This window comes from Rousettus aegyptiacus, unplaced genomic scaffold, assembly GCF_014176215.1.
Source record: "Rousettus aegyptiacus isolate mRouAeg1 unplaced genomic scaffold, mRouAeg1.p scaffold_m13_p_3, whole genome shotgun sequence".
Lineage (NCBI taxonomy): Eukaryota > Metazoa > Chordata > Mammalia > Chiroptera > Pteropodidae > Rousettus > Rousettus aegyptiacus.
In genome coordinates, this window is record NW_023416306.1 from 47,440,250 (window position 1) to 47,453,069 (window position 12,820).

General features: G+C 38.4%; 1 protein-coding gene across 8 annotated transcripts in view; it reads left to right on the top strand.

Annotated features, from left to right (window-relative positions):
* Positions 1-12,820, top strand: part of SMARCA2 (SWI/SNF related, matrix associated, actin dependent regulator of chromatin, subfamily a, member 2) — a 182,586-nt gene that overhangs the window by 70,011 nt on the left and 99,755 nt on the right. For all 8 annotated transcript variants that reach the window (XM_016162639.2, XM_016162637.2, XM_016162643.2 and 5 more), the window contains 5 exons: positions 4,830-4,883; positions 7,707-7,837; positions 8,056-8,113; positions 10,277-10,377; positions 11,697-11,844. In XM_016162639.2, the coding sequence (XP_016018125.1) occupies positions 4,830-4,883; positions 7,707-7,837; positions 8,056-8,113; positions 10,277-10,377; positions 11,697-11,844 (492 nt within the window). The remainder of the gene's footprint in view (positions 1-4,829; positions 4,884-7,706; positions 7,838-8,055; positions 8,114-10,276; positions 10,378-11,696; positions 11,845-12,820) is intronic.

Genomic DNA, 12,820 nt, shown 5'->3' on the forward strand with positions numbered 1-12,820 from the left:
TACTAAGTTGCTCTTCTTCCCTTGTAGGGTATTTCATTCAAAGATACATTATCTAATGCTCTAGTCTCTTGATCTGCCAGAAGGTGATGGGAGCAGTACCTACATCCTAGATTTGTAGGGTTATGTGGAAAAGTTTGTCTAAAGCATGTAGAGTGCTCCCTGGCACATAATAGGTGCTCAGTAAGTCATAGTTATTTTATCAGACAATTCCGTGGTAGAAATGCAGGATTATAGATTTTGTTGGAAATGAAATCTTCTTTTTCCCCTTATTGTATATTCTCTGTGATGTCGAGTAAATAAATAGCTGTGATTTTTTTCTAGTTAAGAATCACTTGGATATTGTCTTTGGGGACAGTGACAGGTTCTTTGACTATTGAGACATGCAATAGGAAGTGAGGATTTATTGTTTGGGGTGGACTCTGCTTAACTCTTCCTCCCCTACCTCTACAAAGAGAATTTGTAATTATGTGGCCTCTACTTTGAAATAGTTTCTGGTGATAATAAGGTGTTTCTCGCAGGGTTTTAGGGTATATTTTTTCTTACGCTGTCGTTAGGAGCCCAGGCTACCCCCTGTCCTGAACCTACTGTTTAGGAGTCTCGCCATATCAGGGGTTCAGCTTCCCAAGCTGTTGACTTCAGGCCAAAAATAAATAATTCATTCCCTCCTTCAAATCTTGCAATGGGCTATATACCAGCAGAACTATGTCCTTGTTATTTATTTGTGACATTTCTTGGAAACCCATGATACTAATAAGAACCTACTCAGAGAATCCATGGGGGAACGCCCTGCTTTTTCATGGTGGTGTTTGCTTTTCTTTCTGAAAGTTCTTTTGTCCTCTCTCTCTCTCGTCAACCATGATTATGAGTAAATCTCAGGACTGGGATGTTTTAGAGGGGGACCTTTCCATCATAATGTATTAATTAATATAGTAATAGGAAATGTGTTTTTATCCTTTTTAAATGTCAAAAAATGAGAAAAGCCTTTTGGTATAATTTTGGGGGAAAAGGGCATCAGATGCAAAGTAGTAATGTTGTTGAGACATTTATTTTAAGTTCCAGTTACTCTCTGATTTTTCTCAATTCTTTTCTCCTATCTTTTCCTCAGAGATGCAGCTTTCCTCTACAAGGAGATTTTCATAGGTAAATCTGGGCATTTGAGTGTAGCAACTTTTGTAAAGATAGGTGAACACAATGCCATAATGATTAGATTTATGCGATTAGCTCAGTGTCAAAATGGGTGAAACCAGAGGTTTGGATCAAAGTCCTGCTTAACTGGATTGACCAGTTACTTGGGTCAAAATGTTAGAATTGGTTTTCTCTGCAATTTCCTGTTAATTTGATATTCTTGGGTATTTTTTATTGCTTGATCACCTATCTTAATGCTCAAAGGTCTGCTTAAATGACAGTAAAAATAACCCAAATGGTTTCTGAAAGCTTAGTTTTCCATTGAAACAGAACGAGTCTTTAAGATGCCAGCACATTTGAATGTTGTTTCAGCATATTATAACAGCACCTGCTGGGGGATAAAATGCATTCACTTTAAAATATAGATTGTAAAATATTTGCTATAAAACTGTTTCTTTACAAAATGAGGCTGTTTGTGGCCTATGTTGTGGTAGTCTAAATAAAGTGTCCCATTTAAGTTTATTTTCTCGAGTTCAGCTTAAATGGGATTTTCATGTTAGGGGATTTCTTTCCCTCCTTGGCCCTATCACTGATTATTTTGTATAGCTTCTGCAAGGACGATGGGTAGCCTTTCACATAGCTTTGTTCCTGAACATTTCTAAATGGAATGTATGAGTTTGACGTTGGCCTTGGAAATCAGGACCCCAAATTGTCTTTAGATATGAGTAATTTGTTTCATATTCCCATCCATGACTAGGCTAATTACCCTCCTTTTCTCCATGAGCATAATTAGTTCCAGACTTTGCAGGTAGGAAGAAGCCAGTACAAAGTTCCTTTAGCCCTGATTAATGGATGAACTTGAGTGTTTTGTTTTGTTTTGTTGTTAATCAATGGAAATACGCTCAGGCATCGGCCAGTAATATTGATGTGTTTGTAATCAAATGATACAGAGAACTGGATGTGAACATTTCTCAGGCAGTAGGAGACACAGTAGCAGCTGCCATGGCCAGCACCAGGCCATTTCACCAGATGTTCAGAGACTGTCAAAGTGTAGCTCAAACAGTAGCACCAGTCACAATTTGTTTGGCATTAATCTTGAACCACAAAAAAGGGTTTTTTGTTTTGTTTAGGGTGGGGGGGGAGAAGAGAGGGAAGGAATAAAGTATCAGTTTGATGTGAAAACGTGAATTTATGAGAAAGCACACCAACCAGAAACCTTCAGCAACCTGAAAGAATCCAAAGCATGATGGGAGAATGTGGCATCTCTTGCATAGAGCAGACTGCCACCTGGCTCCCACCTCATATAATAATAACAGAGCCAAATTGGATATTGAATACAGGGCAAGCAAGCGAAGTCTCACAGAGTGCCAGTTCAATTGAGAATTGTGTTCTTAACTATTTTGATTTGTAAATATATTGGTACCTAATTACAATAATAATAATATTTCATTGAGCATATGCATTGCTCTTGGTGCTTACATTTATTCATTTATTCATCAGATATTTAGTGCCTTTTAAGTGCTAGGTGCCCTTGTAGGTGTGAGAATACACGAGTGAACAAAATAGACAAAAATCCCTGACCTTGCAACCTTACAAAGCAGTTTTCAGACAATGCTGTAGCCAGTCTAGTATAGACATAAAAGAATAGCCCTTGGACTGTTGTTGATTCTTTCACAGTGTGAAGATTGACGCTTGCGGTGCACATTACATGTGACTTTGGGTTGTACATTCTGAGATAGTGGCTCAGTACTGCAACAGCCCTATGAGGTAGTAGGGACTGTTACTGCCCTTAATTTATAAAAAAGGGAACCAAGATGCAAAGATGATTTGCTCAAGATCAAACAGCAAAGATTTCTTGCATTTAGTGGCACAACTGGGATTCAAATGCAGATCGCCTAATTCCAGAACTAAGTCTATTAAATCTAATATATTACATAGCTTCTCAAGTTTGAATTAGTAGAATTTTTAAAGTCAGTGTGGAGGATTTTAAGTAATGGAAGGGCCTGATTACGAGGCAGTTTTTAGATAACATGCTTGCTAGTCTATAGCCTATTCATAGAAGAATATCCTTAGAACAGTTTTGATTCTATTATTTATGGTCCTTCAAGCTTTTTAATGTACTATTCATTGAAATGGTGATCCAGTTCCAGTAGCTAGATACTGGAAATTGGCTTATTCATTGTCTCATTTGATTTTCTTTGTTGGCTAAATTTGTAGCTTATTTCTGATTTATATGGAAAGAATGGTGGGATTAATTGACTTTCTCCAATTAATTAAAACAGTTGCCTGAGTATAGTGCCTGAGAATTCCAAAAATGGAAACTTCAGGGATTGGTCTCAGGGATGGTTCTTTTCTGAGCTTTTTCTACCATTGTTCTCTGTGTTTCTAGCCTGGACAGGGCCTGGCACTTTTCGATACTGATCGTTCCTTTTGAGCTTGTAAATATTTTAACTTCGGGGTGGCATAAATAGAAAATTAAATTCTCTAGAAATCATAACCAAAGGGAGCATTTCATTTCCTAGTCTTTGGTGCCTTGTGCTTTGGCATACGCACATGCATCTATTTTTGTAAGATAAGTACAAAAGAACTTCAGAATTTTCAAACATTTATGGAAACTGCGTTTCTGCAGTATGGACAAAAGGCTGGATTTTAAATAAAACATTTTCTATAAAAGCTGTTTTGTCAAGAGACAATTGAGTTATTTTCATAGAAAGCAAAATGTATTATATAATCAATGCCTTAAATAAACAAAGTGGAGTTAACATCGATTCTGTATCATTATATATATTGTTAATTAACTAAAGGGCCCAGGGGAAGAAAGCTCATTTTCTTAAATGTCTTGATAAAGCAAATGACTAAAGTTATTTTCTCTCATTATACTACCCAGAAGTAGTATAGCTTTCCAGCAATAACTTTAAAATAAGGATTCTGTAAAGATAATGTTTAAGATTTCACTTGTCAAAGAGGTCATTATAAATGTAAGAAATTTTGGACTGTTTTGTGTGTATTACAGATGAGACTTTTTTAGGTATATACAAAATGTGACATAACCTTAGCTTTCCCTTTAGGCTGTCTTTGAGGCAGAGTGGTTAATGGAGTATTTAAGAAATAGTAGATGACAGAAGTTTTCATGAGATCACAGTATCTGCATCAAGTTTCCCCAGATACCCACTGTGGAAATACTGTATATTATGAAATCCCATTAAGAAGAATAAAAACCATTCAGCGAATTCACAGAATTTTGTATCATTTTGTATTTTTATGACTCAAGAGCAGTTTAGAGTTTATTCTCAATGGACGTTCTTAGAAAACTTGCTAAGGGAATAGTAAAGTTGAGCTCGTTACATCAGTATTTGTCTTCATAGTGCCAAACACAAGAACATTTCAGATTCTGACCTCTCGGTGCTGCTGTGTCTTGTGTCTTAAGCTCTTTGGATCCTAGAAGACACAGTTCACAGATCTCTAATGTCCTGACCTTGAATCACATCCGGCTTTAAATAACTCTCTGCAAATTGCTAATAAAATACATACTTTGTTTTAGATAATGAAAAGAAATAAAAATAAAAAGCATTGATACTTCATCTTTGTTAGGTGACAGTAGGTACTAATGAAATGCTGTTACATACTCCAGAGTTACCATGAAGTTCTTCCTGTACCCATCTTCCGGGCTGACTGGTAACGTTTGACACATTGTTGTTTTACAGAAGGCTGAAGAGAATGCAGAGGGAGGAGAGTCTGCCCTGGGACCAGATGGAGAGGTGAGGGATTTTGCATCCATTTTTATTGTGTTCTGCCTTCTGAGTCCCTGCCATACCTTCCAGTACCATTGTCCATGTATACTAATTTTATTTTTACCCAACTCTTTATTTTTAAATGAAAACAGTAGTACATTAGCGCAGTAGAACATTAGGATAGTATAAAAGGGACTGAAAAGTAATCTGCTTCCTTCTCAGTCTGCCAATCAACTGATATTAAATTTCTTGTGTACCATTCCAGAATTTTCTGTGCACATACAAGCATATGTTTATGCATACTTAGAATGTATAAAACTCTTAGTTCTATAATTACATTTGCCTAGTAAATGACACCGAAGCATAAACTATGACCCTTTTTCCTTGGTTTGTAACTAATTTAAAATTATAAAACTTCATAAGCCAAACAGTTCGCATATTTGGTTAACTTAATTTTTGACATTTTCTATAGGCTTACAGTGTAGCTTCTATTTGTAGATTCATTAGCATATTCCTATATTTTATTTTCTAGTATTTCTAATATTCTCCTGAATCATGAAAATAGAACTACTCATTTACCAGATTTTTTTTTCCCTCTGGAACTCAAGGTTCTCTACTAACTAACTATTCACACGAGGGTCATAGCCCCAGAGCAGGATGGGAAGGGAATTTGTTTCAAGCTGCCTTCTCCTCTCACAGATTTGGATAAACACCCTTAAAGTTTGGGTAGGTGGAAGGTTGCCTCTTCTCAGTCCAGAATCTCTGTGCATGTGACATGTATTGTGGATGTGAACAGCCTGGATGCAGAAGAAAGGTTGAAACTCCTATTTCATGCAGAAACCTCTTGAACAATAAATGTTGCTTAACCACTATAATCCATCACAAGGAAAGGATTGGGATAAATTTCTAATATGTAAGAAACAATCCCTGAGCTGTTATGGGGGAAGAATACTATATATATATATATTAGAGCACTTAGAAACACTCTAATTTGTAAAAGCCCTGCCTTACCTAAGCACACCTCACATCGGTCTGTAATTAACAAGCACAGAAGGAGAGATTTAAAGTGTCAGTGTGATAGTGCTCTTATCTCTTACTTTCTCTTGAGAAAATAACCTACTCATCTTGGGCCTGTGACATACACCTTTTTTTTTTCCTTTTAATCTTAGCATATTGTGTTCTGTTTGCTGAAGTTGGCGAAGTGGACATCTTGTTCAGTGTGTTTGGAAATCATATTCTTACTACACTCTGCTATATTCATTCAGTGCCTGTGCCAACGTTTTCATTCCAGCTGCTGTCAATCCCAATTTTCTTTGAGGCATGGCATCTAAAACAATAAAACAAACTGTACTATAATAGTTCAAGATCATGGAATACGTTTTTTCCAATGGAGATGATAGCGAATGGTAGATTGCCTTCTCTTCTCACATGAGCGTATAGGAGATGTTTTACGTTAATGAGGAAGAGATTTCATCTTGGTGTGCAAAGTAACATTGTTCACGACCACTACTTTAGCACATGTAAAATAAAAAAAAAAAAAAACGATAGTCTGGAGTAAGACTTTTCTTTTTTCAAAGGTTTTTTTGTTTGTTTGTTTTTGTGGCTAATCACTAATATATTGTTTCTTATTCTGACAGCACTTTGTTGAGGGATAAGAGGGAAAGAACCAATTTGGGGAGGAGTCATTTCCTATTAGATATAGAAAAAAACCTCCAGTATACTGTTTTTCATATCATTTTTATTTAACTCTAAATAAAAACAAGTTAGGAAAAATTCTTTGGAATTGATGAATAGTCTAAACGTCAAATATTATTATTTTTAAGGGGATAGATAACCTGAACCTCTCACAAATCAAGCATTTCTAAACAAACATCGCCTGGGGGTGGGGTGGGGGATTGCTCTTAGAAGTACAGTCACCCTCTAATCAGTAGCATTCATTTGCATAGGATTACTCCATTTTTAGAGCTTTTAAAACAATTTGTTCTCTAAAGTAGGTTAAGCACGGCCTCTGCTATTTCATTTATTCTTTTAATTTTCTGAGCAATTCATTTTCCACTGAGTCTTCAGCTCAGTCTTGGTCTGTTCTCCAGGTTTCATATGAGCAGACCTTTCTGCTTTATCACACTCACAGGTACTAATGGTTGGTCTAAGATACCTGATGGTTTGGTTTTAGATAAAGGACACTGGTTCTGCAAAAGCCAAACTGGCCAGTAATGAGATGACACAAATTACATACCTTTTCCTTTTCCAGATCTCTCCGAAACCATGACTTCGCAATAGTTGTTATTTGGGGGTTGAGGCTCTTAGTTAGAAATGACAAAAATCACCCCTGCCTGATTTAAGTAAGAAGGAAATGTATTAATAGGATATTGGGTAATTCATCAGATCTCTTGGAGAAGCCTGGAGAACCCGACTCGAGGCTACACCAAAATTATGCTGTACAACGGGTCAGTGAGGCTGTGGCTGACACTGGGAGTAGGAAGGAGCTTGGCCAATTCCACTACACTGGCCCTGCTGCCATCGTGGTCTGCCCTCCCACCAGTGTGCCTGTTGGTCCCTGCTTCCTTGGACTTCTAGCTCCTAATTCAGAACCCCGGTGAGTGCACCCAGTCGGCGGAGCTGAGGTCTTCTGCCAGTACCTTAGGTGCAAGGGACATTGGTGTTTTCCATTTCTTTAGTAGGAGTAGTCTCCCACTTCCCACCAAGACTCAGGTGGTAAAAGTTCTAATCACAGAAAAAGTTTTAGATGCTGGGCAGCCCAAAAGAGAAGAAACACCCAGCACAGAACTGTGAGAACATCTTGACACCAAGTGCTGATGTATTTTGTTTTGTTTTATTTCTCCTTTCTAGCCTATAGATGAAAGCAGTCAGATGAGTGACCTTCCTGTCAAAGTGACTCACACAGAAACCGGCAAGGTCCTGTTTGGACCAGAAGCACCCAAAGCAAGTCAGCTAGACGCCTGGTTGGAAATGAATCCTGGGTATAGCATTAAAGTCGAATTTTTGGTGTTCTTTGGCTTTTTAGATTTTTGTGATCCTTGTAAAACCTTGGAACACAACCTTTGTTGAAATGGTTAAAGCTGTTAACCTGCATTTTGTCATTTGCACATAGAACATGCTAGTTACGTCGTGCGTATATGTATTGTTTTATAATTTAAAGAACTGAGCCCCCTCTTCTTCCTCACGCCTTTTCCTGTAGTTATGAAGTTGCTCCCAGATCTGACAGTGAAGAGAGTGATTCTGATTACGAGGAGGAGGTATGTATATATATCTTTATTTGGAGTTAATTGGTTTGAAATTTTATGAGAGAAACGCATGTGTCCTTCTATTACTTCTTCCTTCAGTCTTGGCCTTTGGATGATGACTGAGGCTGAGGGTTTGCCAAAGCGTTGGTGGGGCATGCCTAGTGGTACAATGACTTTTGGGGGGCTTCTGGCCAATGGGTTGATGTGGCAAATTCTAAATTTATTAAGTACCTCGAACAGACGGTCTGGCATTAAATCAGAAGTAGTAGAAAGGTCTTTTGGGGAGCACCGAAGAGAGATTTATTTGGGAAAGGCAATCCCATGCCTCCCAGTGGTTCATACTGAGGGTTCACAGCCTAAAAATGTCTAAAGTCCTCTGGGCCTTACAGTCTGTTTGAAGTGAAAAGTCTGGAAATTTAGATGAAAAGGGCAACATGGGCTTGGTTTAATGAGTTTGTTGAGCCTGTTGGTTTCTCTTTAAATGTGTTTTTTATTTGAATTCCTTGGATGTGCCTGTTACTGAAAGAGATGCACATTTTTCAGTATCTTGGAAGGAATGGGATGCTCAATATATCTGGAACCTCAAAGGTTAATCTTGGATACTTTTAGTAGAAATTAAGAAATAATAAAGGTATTTTTAGATCAACTATGAATGTTTAATAGTTAACAAATAGAACGATTAAAAGAAGTTTTTTATCTCCTTTATTAGAGCATTGTTAGTGGGTAGTCATTAAATCTGATGTTTGCCAGGGTGGAGGAATCTTGGTTCACAGAGTACCTGGATCCACAGACCAGGCAAAGCAGCCTTACTGATAATAGCTCATTAGGATTTTAAGACGATTGCTGTTTGTTGCCTTCTATTTTATGGACCCCTGTTTTCTAAATTTATCTATAATGGATACCTATTGCTTTTGCAAAGAGGAAAAATAATAAAAGTTATATTTTTAAAAAGTATACTGTTAAAAAGCAAATACTTTTAGAGCCATGCTATTTTTTTTAATAGGCTACTCTTTCACTGAGGTACTTGAAGCTTACAAAATCAATTTTTAAAATGTTTCTTGTTTACTCGGATGAATGGGCCCATAAATGATCCGTTCGAAGAATCGTCTCACTGAGTTAGAGAGCCAGGGAGGGACAGAGATGAGATAAAGTAGGCTGCTTAACCTGCACATGCCAGCCTGAGACTGATAACTGCAGACAGTTGGGAAGAGGATGAACTCTGGCTCTGGGGTCGGGAGACGCAGGTACTCATCTAGGGTCTGCCACTCGTGACAAATCTCATCTTCCTTCGTGCTTCATCTATCACCTGGCAAAGGAAGGAGCTATACTGGTTCCTCAGTTCACCCGTGTATCAATGATCTGTTATCATAGGCTTGATTTTTAATATTAGTATTGTGTTAGTTCATAGTTTTTCATTCAAGAATTGTGGAAAATCATTGTTCTCCTTAAATCTACTTTTAAAGGAAATTCTACTGGATTATCTGGAAAGATTTAGCCTTCAACAACCAGCAGTCAGTAGTGGACATGATATTTTTAGAGAAGCTTTCAAAGAGGTCAGCAGAATATCATACACAGTAGAGAGGTGGGGAGGTAATGAATCCTTTGCCAAGTTATTGACACTTTCAATCTAATTATTCAGAAATATGCAATGAGAAGTAGCTACAGAAAGCAAGTGTGTATAAGCTCCAGGCCCACTACTGTGAAAGCCCGAGGGGTCACCAAAGGCCACTGGCATTATCAGAGAGAACATTTTTATGAGCAGGACAGTATTTAGATCTCCAGAGTCTGGCTTTGGAGAGAAGGGTATAGGATGTCATTAAGTGAGGGAGACATGGTTTACAGGCCTCTTTGATAAACGAACCGTGTTCGTTTCTGATCCATGTTCCTCTTTCTGGCATGATTTTTGCATATTTATTCTTGGGAGCACTGGTTCTAGGGAATCCTCAGAGGGTTCCTTTTATCTGTCATTCAGTGACTTAAACTACAATGGATGGCGAGTATTGCCTGGTAGAGGCAGATGTTAAATCTTCCTTCCTTAATTTTATTTACTTCATTTGTGAAGTTGGATACTGTTTTTTATGAAGTCGAATGCTGTTTAATCTCTTTTCGGAAAATGCCAATCGTAGACCCTCTGGTTAAAATGGAATCTTCTCTGTATCCTTATTCCTTCCCGAGGATGAGGAGGAAGAGTCCAGTCGGCAGGAAACCGAAGAGAAAATACTTCTGGATCCAAACAGTGAAGAAGTCTCTGAGAAGGACGCTAAGCAGATCATTGAGTGTGTATCTCTCAAAAGGCTTTTCTCTCTTGCAAATGTATTTCATGAGGACTAGGCTTTATGAACTTTCTTTTAGAAAATTTTATTTAAGGAAGGAACCCTACTTCATGCCTACACTCCATTTGAGATGCTACCATCAGAGGTCACCACTGAGCTCCTGGCCACCAGGCCCGAGGGTTTGGGTTGCTCCTGTCTTTCGTTCCATCCTCTTCTCCCTCCTGAGTCCCTTCTTCCAGCTCAGGCGCACTCTTGGGCTCCTCACCTGTCATGTGTGCTCCATCCCAGATTGAACTCATCAGGCTTGCCTCTCTCGCAGGCTGCTTCGCTGCCCTTCCTTCCTGCCTTAATGGCATCAACGCTCACCCCCGAAACCCAAGTGAGAAACACCATTTCCTCCTCTGTCCTCATTGCCAAGCCGGTCAGCCACCTGCTTCTGCCCGGAAACACCCCAGAACCCTAGGAACCCACTCCTCCTTCCCCTGTCTGAGTGCCCAGCTGCATGCCACACCCCATCTGCCCTTCGTGTCAGTGGTCTGCACAGCTCTTTGCTTGTACAGCTCTAATAGTAAAAGAAAATTGTTGCGAAACAATATGCAAAATAGAACATTAGAAAGTGACGAGATTTTTTTTTTTTTTAAACCAGAAATAGATTGTCTAAAATTTTCTCCTTTTATTGCAAGGCTGTATGCCCCACTTTAGGAACCTTTGTTTTATCAGTCCTCCCTCCTCCTTCACTGAAAGCTTTGAGAAGCTCTCAGTGAATCCTCATGGCCTGTAGAATAAAATACCGGCTCCTTAACCAGGCATAGAAAATGGAAGACTACCCTTCTCCTTTCCTGTCTTTTTAATGTCGACTTCAGCCCTCTCTCACCTGTCCTGCAAGTGTTAGATGGTGTTTTATGACTAGGATTTATTTTTGCATCCTAAGAGCCAAGGACAGCTTCACAGGCAAAGTGTTAATCTGCAGGTATGGTTCATGTTCATATCAGTCATTTGAGGTCAAGTGGGCCTGCATTCAAATTCTGACTCCACTACCTTTTATGTGACCCAGGCAAATTAATTAACCCCTCTAAGCCTAAAGTTCTCTACTCACATAAAATGAGAGTGACAGCAATAATGTCCACCTCACTTAGTTTTTGTGAGAATTACAATGTATCTTAATTACTAGGCAATTAAATAGTAAGCAATATATAAACCATACATACTACAGCTATTTTAGGCTTTCCATTCTTTTTCTTTCTTTCTTTCTTTCTTTTTTTTATAAAATAAACTAACATGCACACCAAAATGTGTGTGCTTCTCCACTTTTTCTGTTTCAGGACAGCTAAGCAAGATGTGGATGATGAATACAGCATGCAGTACAGTGCCAGAGGCTCCCAGTCCTATTACACGGTGGCTCATGCCATCTCTGAGAGGGTAGAGAAGCAGTCTGCACTTCTCATTAATGGGACCCTGAAGCATTACCAGGTAACTGATGTGGTTTGTGTTTCCTTCATAAGTCACAGTCTTTTACCTAATTTTAATTGGAGTGTGTCATGCAAGTGTTGATTACTTAAGAGGTTTGGTGATGTTAAGGCATTTTAGGTCATACTGCTTATAATATTGACATACTCCCATTGTGCCTATAATTCTGCTTTTTAGAGCAGTTCCATTTTACCATCTTTACTAGGGCATATCTGCTTTCTCTTTTATGGTTTTGGGATGAATTGTGTTTTAAGAAATCCTGGCTTAACATTTGGAACCGTTTCATCGTGGATCTCTTCAAAATGGAAAACCGAGCCACATTTTGTGAGTATAGGGAACATGTACTTTATTTGGAAACAAATAAAGTATTTCTTCATAAATTTCAGTGGTGGCTATAGTTCAGCGCTGTGGATTCAGCTGCCTAAGAGTCACTACTGACTACATTTACGCTTTTTTTAAAGTCACAACAAAGTGGTAAGCATCTGTGCTTTGATGAAAACTAGGCTATGAACGTAACAGACGTTTTATTTGACCTATCTAAAATGAGGTCAGCTCCTTTCTTCTATCTCCTACCACTTTCTAGTGTTTTCCCAAAGTATGTTCCTTGGAACATTTGTACCATGAGAGGTACCTCAAAAAGAAAAAGAAAAACAGGTTCCATGTTCAAATAAATATGAGAAATACTATCAACTGTGACTAGGATTACCATCTAATTTACTCTATTCCAAATCGGATACTCATGAGAGTGGATAGGAGCTCTTATTGTTGATAATAGGCAGAACCTAGGACCTTCCTGAGCCAAACAGCCGAATGAATGGGCATCCCAACAATGATTCCTCTTGGTTATCGAAGTTACACATCAGCACACTTATGACTCTACAAATATAAATGGGTAATCCGTAATTACACATCAATGTCCTGTAGTAAAATAACTCTAACTTTGTATTTCCCAAACTGTTTTGACCACCCCGCCTTATTT